General features: G+C 47.0%; 1 gene segment (V, D, J or C); it reads right to left on the minus strand.

The window, feature by feature from the left end:
- Positions 1 to 9503: 9503 nt before the first annotated feature.
- Positions 9504 to 9952, minus strand: LOC130023101 (immunoglobulin heavy variable 3-23-like; the record flags this gene model as incomplete). The annotated part of the segment is given in 2 exon segments: positions 9504 to 9805; positions 9907 to 9952. Coding segments are annotated over 2 exon segments (348 nt in total), but the record flags the coding sequence as incomplete, so codon positions are not given.
- Positions 9953 to 10250: the final 298 nt, after the last annotated feature.

The raw sequence follows: 10250 nt of genomic DNA on the forward strand, positions 1-10250 counted from the left end.
CGAAGAACCAGCTCTTGGTTTCATTGATCTTTTGGATTGTTTCTTTGTTTTCCATGTCGTTGATTTCTCCTCTAAGTTTTATGATCTCTTTCCTTCTGCCTGATTTAGGCTCTTTCTGTTGATCCTTTTCTAAGGTCTTGAGCTGTGAGGTCAAATTGTTTATGTGAATCGTTTCTATCGACTTAAGATAGGCTTGCAGAGCTATAAATTTTCCCCTTAATACAGCTTTCGCTGCATCCCATAAGTTCTGGTAGTTTGTGTCTTCATTCTCATTTGTTTCCAGGTATCTTTTGATTTCATCCTTGACTTCGTTCCTGACCCACTCATTGTTCAGCATCGAGTTGTTTAATTTCCAGGTGTTTGATTTGGTTCTCCGTGTCTGTGTGTGATTCACTTCTATCCTCAGTGCATCATGGTCTGAAAAGATGGCTGATACTATTTCTATCTTCTTGATTCTGTTGAGGTATGTTTTGTGTCCTAGCACATGGTCTATTTTGGAAAATGTTCCGTGCGCGCTGGAGAAGAATGTGTATTCTTTCTTTTTGGGGTGTAAAGCCCTGTATAAGTCCATAAGCCCTTTCTCTTCTATTACTTCTTTCAAAGCCAATAATTCCTTGCTGGGTTTTGTTCGTGTTGATCTATCCAGAGATGATAAGGCGATGTTGAAGTCTCCAAGTACTATTGTGTTGGTAGTGATGTCCTCCTTAAAATCTGTTAGCAGTTGTTTTAAATATTTAGCTGTTCCCTCATTAGGTGCGTATACATTTAAGAGTGTGATTTCTTCCTGTTGTACGTATCCCTTGGTGAAGAGAAAATAGCCTTCACTGTCCCTTCTAATCTTTTTCAAGGTGAAATTAATGTTGTCGGATACTAGTATGGCCACCCCAGCTTTTTTGAGGGAGTTGTTTGCTTGCAGGATTGTTTTCCATCCTTTGACTTTGAGTCTGTGTTTGCTCTGGCTGTTGAGGTGAGTTTCTTGTAGGCAGCAGAATGTTGGGTTCTGTCTCTGTATCCATTTTGCCACTCTGTGTCTCTTAACTGGTGAATTTAGACCGTTGACATTGAGAGAGAGAATGGTTATGGGGTTTTGTGTCATGTTTCTGTGCGGGTGTGTTGTGGTTGTAGGGTTTGTCTTTTCTTATAGTAGCCCCTTTAGGCCTTGCTTTAGGTTTGGTTTTGAGTCTATGAAGTTCCTGAGCTGCTGTTTATCTATAAAATAGTGTACTGTTCCTTCGATTTTGAGGGAGAGTTTAGCCGGGTAGAGTATTCTTGGGGAAGCATTCATTTCCGTGAGTTTTTTGACTATATCTCGCCACTGCCTTCGGGCTTGTAGGGTTTCCTCTGATAGGTCTGCTGTGAATCTAAGGGATGCTCCTTTGTATGTGATTTCCTTCTTTGCTCTTGCTGCTTGCAGTATTGTGTCTCTATCGGCAGTATCGATCATTCTAAGTATGATATGTCTTGGAGTGTTTTTGTTGGGGTCTCTTTTAGATTGCACCCTTCGGGCTCCTTGAACCTGAATGGCTGCATTGTGCAGCTCTGGGAAGTTTTCAGCAATGATTTGTTTGATGTCGTTTTTTTCGTTGGGATTGTTTCCCTGAGGTTCAGGTAGTCCCATGATTCTAATATTGTTCCTCTTGGAGTCATCTGCTAGGACTCTGATTCTCTGTAGAGCCATTTTGAGGTCCCTTGCCACTGTTTGTTGTTGCGTGTTGGCTTGTTGCAGCTGATCTTCCAGGTCACTGATTCTCTCTTCAGCTGTGGTCATTCTATTTTTAAGAGAAGAAACTGAATTTCTCATTTCATCTATGGAATCTTTTAATCGTGACATTTCTGCCCTCATTTCTTCTCGTAATTTGTCGATTTTTTCTGTGGTGTTACTGGCTGTCTGTCTGACTGTTTCATTGAGTTGATTGAACATCTTGATGACTTCGTACCTGAATTCTATGTCAGAGAGGTCCCTTAGGTGAGCTGTATTGACAGAATGGTCTAGATTGTTTTCGTTCTTCTCCCCTTGTGTTGGAGATTTTCTTTGTTTCTTCATATTGCTGAGTAGGTTGGGTTACTAGATTCCCTGGGGACTAGGTTCCTTAGTGTGGGAAAACAACCTGCGGCCGCGTAAGCGTCCGCCCGCCGGAAATTAAGCCACGCCCACTTTTGAGGCCACGCCCACTTTGAGGAGGCCACGCCTCTACAGAACCCTGGGTTTGGGATGAGATGGGCGCCGCCGTCAGGTCAGGAGTGAAGAGGGCAGGACAGACACTCAAAACTGCTTCTCTTCAGGCATCTCGGGGGACATCTGGGGTCCTGCAGGGAAAGATGGAGGTCCCAGGGTCGCGAGCCGGCAGCTGTACTGACCTGGAATTAAGATGAGATGGGCGCCGCCGTCAGGTCAGGAGTGAAGAGGGGGAGGAAGCAGAAATTCTTGACCTGCGTAAAAATGGAAGCTGACCCACTTCCCTCCTTTTATAAGCGAATTTCATGATTTCATTTTTCCCGGTGACTGTATAGCATTCCATTGTGTAGATGTGTTGTATTTCATCCAGTCATCTGTTCTCAGATACTCGAGTTGTTTCAGAATAAGCTATTGTGAATATAATATTGTGATGCGATAAACATTGACATGTCCATTTAGACAATTTGGAAATACATTTCCAATTAGTGTTTTGAGTTCTTTGGGTCGATGAAAAGAGTGGAATTTCTGGGTCACATAGAAGCTAAATTTTTAGCATACTGTGCAGTATCCAAAGTTTTCCAAAGAGTTTGATCCCGTTGATATTTTTACCAGCAGATAATGAGGATTGCATTTCCCCCACATCTATGCCAACACAGAATGTTTTGGTTCTTTGTGATGTGTGCCTTTCTCTCTGGTGTGAGGTGATATCTCAATAGTGCTTTAATTTGCATTTTTCTGTTAAGTGATATAGACAATTTGTTCATACCATTCTCTGTCTCAAATTCTACTTTAAGGATATATCCATTTAAAACCTCATTTTTAGATAGGGTTTATTTTTCTCTTAGGTTTTTCAAGTCCTTTATATAAGTTTTATAAATCCTACATAAGATAAGTCTCAGAAAGTTCTGCTTATCTTGTTCTGTGGGTCTTCAGTCGTGCGTAAGTCTCAGCCGGAGCTGCCACGCAGGTCCGGAAAGCGTCCTGAAGTGTGACGACGGCTGTGGTTAGTGGGAGCAAGCAGAGAAGCTCTGTCCCTGGGCCTGCCGAGCCTGGAGTCCAAGGTCTCAGAGAGTTCCGCTTATCTTGTTCTGTGGGACTTCAGTCGTGCGTGAGTCTCGGCCGGAGCTGCCACGTGGGTCCGGAAAGCCTCCTGAAGTGTGGCGATGGCTGTGGTTAGTGGGAGCAAGCAGAGAAGCTCTGTCCCTGGGTCTGCCGAGCCTGGAGTCCAAGGTCTCAGAGAGTTCCGCTTATCTTGTTCTGTGGGTCTTCAGTCGTGCGTGAGTCTCGGCCGGAGCTGCCACGCGTGTCCGGAGAGCGTCCTGAAGTGTGGCGACAGCTGGGTAGTGGAAGTACTGTCGATAGTGGAAGTCTGCCAGTGGGGTATTTATCTGGGTAGGTTGGGTCTCCTGTGTGCAATTCGATCCCTGGGTGGTTGATGGAAGCAGACAGGGCAGGGTAGTGTGGGGCTCCTGATTAGAATCCCTTTGTCACCTGTGGTGGTGGGAGCAAGCAGAGAAGCTCTGTCCCTGGGTCTGCCGAGCCTGGAGTCCAAGGTCTCAGAGAGTTCCGCTTATCTTGTTCTGTGGGTCTTCTCTGAGACCTTGGACTCCAGGCTCGGCAGACCCAGGGACAGACGCCATTTCGTCGGTAAAGAAACAAACAGCACCCGGCCCAGACAAGGTCAGACCTGAACACCTGAAGAATCTGCCGTCAGTACTCATCAATACACTGGCTCGGCTCTTCACTTGCAAGGTTCCGTCCCAATGGAAAACCAGCAGGACCGTACTACTGTTCAAGAAGGGAGACATCCATGACATTGGCAACTATCGCCCGATCTGCCTATTGTCTGTCATCTACAAGTTGTTCACTCGACTCATCCTAAATAGGATTGGCAGAACATTAGATGAAGGACAACCATGCGAGCAAGCCAGGTTCTGCAAAGGATTCAGCACCATCAACCATATCCACACGATAACCAAGCTCATTGAGGTTTCTCGGGAGTTCAAGATGCTGCTCTGTTTAACGTTCATTGATTTAAAGAAGGCCTTTGATTCTGTTGAGACAGAAGTGGTCATTGAAGCCCTAGCCAATCAGGGCTGACTCTCTGAGGAGGAAGTCAGGGGGATCAGTGTCCCTGTCATCTCCTCACCCGGCACAGCTGCTCCCCCTCAGGTTTCTGAAACACACAGGATGTGGTTGTCACACTGTGTATCTCACACAGTAATACACAGCCATGTCCTCAGTGCTCAGCCTGCTCAGTTCCATGTAGGCTGTGTCCTTGAACTTGTCAGCTGTGAGTGTGAGTCTTTCTTGGAACTTCTCTGCGTAGTTTGTACCACCAGTGTTAGGGTTTATGTTTCCCATCCACTCGAGCCCTTGTCCTGGAACCTGCCACATCCAGTACATATAGTAGTCGGTGAAGGTGTATCCGGATGCCCTGCATGAGATCTTCACTGATTTCCCAGGTTTTCCCACCTCAGACCCTGACTGCACAAGCCCTACCTGGGAATTCACACCTGTGGACACAGACAAGAGTGGGTGGGCTCCACTTTACTGGCCCCGTTCCCTCAGCCCAAGGCATGGGGACGCTTACCTGCAGCCACTGCCACCAGGAAGAGAATTCTCCAGGTCCAGTCCATCATGGGTACCGTGCACTCAGGGGTTTCTGAAGGTATGGGTGTGCCTGCTGAGTGATAATGTCATGAAACAGACACATCTGTATTTAATTCAGTGCCTCTAGTGTAATTTGCATATTCATGAGGAGGTAAAATTCATAGTTGAAGGCCTGGTTCAACCTTAAAAGGGGCTGATGGGTCCGTCCTCAAGGGGAATGAAGAGGTCAACGGTCTTACCCTTATTTGAGGAGATGAGACGCTGCCCTGTCCCAGGACTCTGTGCACACAGAGCTCCTCCTCCCGGACCTCCCCTTAAGGCCCCCCACATCTGTATGGCCTGGAGACATCTGGACACACCTGGGCTTTGAGGTTATACCTTGGATCCTGGAACTCCCCAAGGGATGCCACAATGAGACTACAAAACTATCCTAATGCCCCAGTGGTTTCCATTGGAGATATTAAGAAGTCCAGAAACACGCCCTGCATACAGGTTTTACTGCCTTATCAATATGATAAATGTTCTTCCAAAATGATACATGTGCACAATTTAATCTTATGTGTCGTATTTGTATTTTAATTTTTGTTCTTGAGAGAGCCAAATTTAGTTTTAGTGAAGAAGAAAATCCATGCTGAAGAGATTTCTGCCTCTCTGCCACCATTTCCCCCATATCTGCAACCCCTCTAGCCTGTAGCTCTGTGCTCTTGGGACTTAACACCCCCTGCAGCCTGGTGCCCACCTTGAAGGGAGAGACTCTGGGCTCTCAGGGGCTTCAAACTCTTGGCATCTCTAACACAAGATTGAATCCTGAGACTTCACTTCATAAACCTTGTTCAAGAGTCATATACTTTTATGGGCCTTTTGATTTGGTTTTGAGCCACAACTTGCAGTTCTGATGGCTTACTCCTGACTCTGTGTTCAGGAATCACTCAGGTAGATGCATCGTAGTAAAATATTGGCAAATCAAGTAGTTATATATAAAAACAACAAAAGGTGACACTGAGTGTTCATTGCTGAGATTATGTAAAAGTAATACAATAAATACTTAATCACTCAAATAAAAATAGTAAAAACCATCAAAATAAAGAGGACTTAAGTCGTTAGGTAGCACTGTCCTCCCGTTGTTCATCGATTTGCTCGAGCGGGCCCGGTAACGTCTCCATTGTGAGACTTGTTGTTACTGTGTTTGGCACATCGAATAAGTCACAGGTAGCTTGCCAGGCTTTGCCATGTGGGCGAAATACTCTCGGTAGCTTGCCGGGCTCTCAGAGAGGGGTGGAGGAATTAAACCCGGCTCGGCCGGGCCGGCAGCTTGCATGGCAAGCACCCTACCTCTGTGCTATTTTTATTGAACATATGACTTGAATTCTGAGTTTTCAGTGATACACAAGAGTATTATTTAAAGAAATTTACTTAGAGAAATGCAAGGGGAGAGAAAGAGAGGGCCGTGTTCAGGAGAGCACATAGGCTTCCCATTTGGATGGGAAATATCTTTGAGTTCTGATTTCTGATTTCTGATTTATGATTTCTGCTCAGACATGTTAGAAGTCTGGAAAATATCTTCTCACACAGGACAATCAAAAACCTGAACAAGTGAAAGTCAGAGACTCATTTTCTGTCTCTCTGTGAATACTAGGAAAAGAGAGATTTAGTGAGAAGTAAAATAGTACTATCTAAAGAAATTTACTTAGAGATGCAAGGAGAGATATAGAGAGAGAGATGGAGAGAGATAGAGATAGTTAGAGAGAGGGCGAGAGAGAGATGGCACACGATTTTGACAGGAAGGACAGTCCAAAGCGAGAATCTTGTCATCATCACATGAGTCATTCTCCTTTATTGATACCTAGGATTGTATATGGGTTCTCTCTCTCCCTCTCTACCTCTCTCCCCCTCTCTCTTCCTCTCTCTCCTTCTCTCTCCCTGTCCTTCTCCCTCTCTCTCCCTCGCTCTCTCTCCCTCGCTCTCTCTCCCTCTCCCTCTCTCTCCCTCTCTCCATCCTTCTCTCTCTCCCTCTCTCTCTTTCTCTCTCTCTCCCTCAGGAGGGGCCAGGCTGACCCAGCAGAGGCCCCTCGGGGTGGGTGGCTGCTCCTGGCCGGGGCCTAGGGTCACATGGGGGGCGGAGTGCCTCCAGATCTCCGGAGATGGGCTGGACCTTCGGGGCCGCGGCCCCGGGCCTCCCCGGGGGTCACACCAAGGCTGGACCATCCCCCGAGGGCAGGAGGCCCCTGGTCAGCACATCCCTGTCCCCGTGTCCACCTCTGACAGACCCAGCCACTCATCAGGAACCCGCGACTGAGCGACGTGTCTCCCCTGAGTGTCCCTCAGGAACCTCGGCCAGGCTCAGGTCTGGGTGTGACTCAGTTTCCCTCCCCACACTCCCGACACTGCACGGCCCGTCTGCACAGAATTCTGACTTTTCACATTACCTCTTAGTTCGGGTTCACCTGGCAAGGCTCAGTGTCACTCCAGGTTCTGCCTTCAGGACCCTCCTGGGAACTCAGGGTACCGGACTGGGTGCTGGGTGTCAATCTAGGTGGGCTGTGTGCAGGCGAGGGCCGACGCGCTTTCCCCTTCCCGCACTAGGTGGCTCTGACAGGGGTACTGAGCTTCCCTGATATAAAACCTCTCACTTGAGGTGGCCCCTGTCCCCGGGGCTGTCCAGGCACCTGCGAGCCCAGGACGTGAATCCTCACAGACTGACTCTGTGTCCACCTCAGTCAGCAGTTCCCAGGGAGCTTGAACCTCAGAAGGAAGCTGGAGTGCCTAGGGAATGCTGGGAATATTTCCTAAATTTGCTTCACTAAGACAGGGCACTTTCTTAAAGTTAGGAAAGCTTGTTTTCACACACCAATATTAACTGTACATTAACAAATTTTTGTTTTATTTTAATCATATTATATTAGACTTGCTTCTTTTCCTTGACCTTCTTGACTTGGTCTGGAGCGATAGCACCAGCGGTAGGGCGTTTGCACGCGGCCGACCCAGGTTTAATATCTCCGCCCCTCTCGGAGTGCCCAGGAAGCTACCGAGAGTATCTGGCCTTCATAGCAGAGCCTGGCAAGCTACCCGTGACATATTTGATATGCCAAACACAGTAACAACAAATTTCACAATCTGTTGTGAGAAGTTACTGGTGACCGCTCAAGCAAATCGATGAACAATGGGAGGACAGTGCTACAGTGCGGTGCTAACCTTCTTGACTCATGTTGTGGCTGTTTCACTCCTTCAGATGTAGAATAAATAAAATATTGTACTGTAGAATTATTATTAATGTCTTAGAAACAGTAAAAGAAACAAAATAGAAAGGAAAGAAACTAGGAACATTCATTTTAATTTTTTATTATTGTTAGACACTCCTCACATGACAAAAACTTTAAATTTTTGCTTTTCACAGCAAACTCAGGCAGGATCAGTGGAATTGGAGCATCTTTACACAAGTTCATTTTCCTGCACGACTAGCCTGATCCCTGAGCACTACAGGGTAGACAAGGACACAGAGAAAGTACTTCCAGGGATGGCCCCAAAACTAAAGGAAACACAGATTGTCCATATTCGAATAGTACAGCTTTTCATAGTGATTATGTACCCATTAGTTATATTCTAAACTAGCTATTTGTGATCATGACTCATAGTTTAATTTTTAATCAGAAATATACTTTCAACATTACTCTTCAGTATTGATATTGAACCTTTAAAACTCAGTTCCCTAAGTGAAGAATTAATGGTGCACTTGCGTTTTTAAAGTGATAACTTTGGAAGGTCACCGGAACAGGAACGATGCTCCAGTGGGTTACCCTGTGTTGGGAAAGAGAAATTTAGATTCTAGTTGCCAGGTTTCTCTGTCTTGAAAGAAATGACCAGGAATTGAGGTTGAACCTTAATGAGAAATTCATTAGACCATCTGCAATGGTCTCCGTATGGAGCCTCAGTGTAAGGAGGGTTCCTGGGCTCTGGACTATGGCATATCTGGGGGTGCCAGAAGAGTGGGGGCTCAGAGAGAGCATCAATGCTCTGGGTCCTGCCTCTTGTCTCACTGTGAAGAGGACAGCACTGCCCATGTTACAGCCCCTGGTCTCTCCTTTACAAGGGCTGAGGAGTGGAGAGGGAATGGGGAAACCTGAATGTTCACTTAGTGAGTGAATAAGGGACAGGAGGTCAGCTGATCACAGAGAGCAGGACTTCCAGGTATAGGTGACCATGTGGAGAATACCTGATGCAGGTCAGAGGTAGAGATCAGTGGGCACAGAGTATGTGTCTGAGAGTAGAAGGAAGGAGCCAGCACACAGCTGAGTGGACACTAGGATTTCTCTTTCCGACGAAGTGACCCTTACCATGAGACCATGATAATACCTACAGGGTCATTTTAATTTTTACAAGAGAATAATGTGCCCTTCAGCCCCCAGGGAAGTCATGGTTCCACTAGTCAAAACTTACAAGAAAGAGTGAGACAAAATTCTTCCTGCCCACAGTGGGGATGGAGGAGTCAGAGCCACAAGCCACAGGACAAGGTGCCCATGAGGTCGTCTGAGAGCTGAGGGGCAGGTCAGGTCTGATCTCCACAGAAAGATTATTCATCTGGTCATGAGCAACGATTCCTCAGCGGCGAGTCCTCAGAGCCTCCTGGGGGCCTGCACCCCTGAAGCTCACCCTGCTTCCTCCTGCAGGTGGTTTGTGTCTGGGCCCACAGGGCCTTCCCCTCACTGTGTATCTCTCTCACACAGTAGTACAGGGCGGTGTCCTCCTCCCTCAGGTGGCTCATTTGCAGAAAGACTGTGTTCTTACTGTTGTCTCTGGAGAAGGTGAATCGTCCCTTCACAGAGTCGGCATAGTAGGTACTAACATCACCACTACCGAAGCCTGACACCCACTCCAGGCCCTTCCCTGGAGCCTGGCGGACCCAGTTCATCCCATAGCTGGTAAAGGTGAATCCTGAGAATGCACAGGAGAGTCTCAGGGACCCTCCAGGCTTCACCAAGTCTCCCCCAGATTCCACCAGCTGCACCTCACACTGGACCCCTGCAAGCACAAAGACACCCTGGTCAGGAAACTCTCCTCACACAAAGGATCTGCCTCTCCCATCTCTCCCATGCTTCATGTCTCTGTCACCCATGAGTTACCTCCTAACACAGCCACCAGGAGAAGCCAGCTCTGCCCACATGCCATGTTGGTTCTGTCTGAGTCAGGATGGAGCCCCTAGGAACTCCTGAACTGACTCTTCTCCCAGAGCTGAGGCAGGGCTGGTTTTAATCATTATAGTGAGAGGCTCATTTGCATGTTTTCATACTTTATAAAAATTTTGGTTTTTCTGTTTGGGAAGAAAAGTCCCTTCCATAGAAGAGGCTGAGGTTTGGGGTGAGGGTGATGGGAAGGATCCTGGGGAAACTGGTGCTGGGAAATATACACTGGTGGAGGGATGGGTGTTGGAAAACTGTGTAAGTAAAATCTAATCATGAATACCTTT

Source organism: Sorex fumeus, unplaced genomic scaffold (assembly GCF_029834395.1).
Source record: "Sorex fumeus unplaced genomic scaffold, SorFum_2.1 ptg000022l, whole genome shotgun sequence".
Lineage (NCBI taxonomy): Eukaryota > Metazoa > Chordata > Mammalia > Eulipotyphla > Soricidae > Sorex > Sorex fumeus.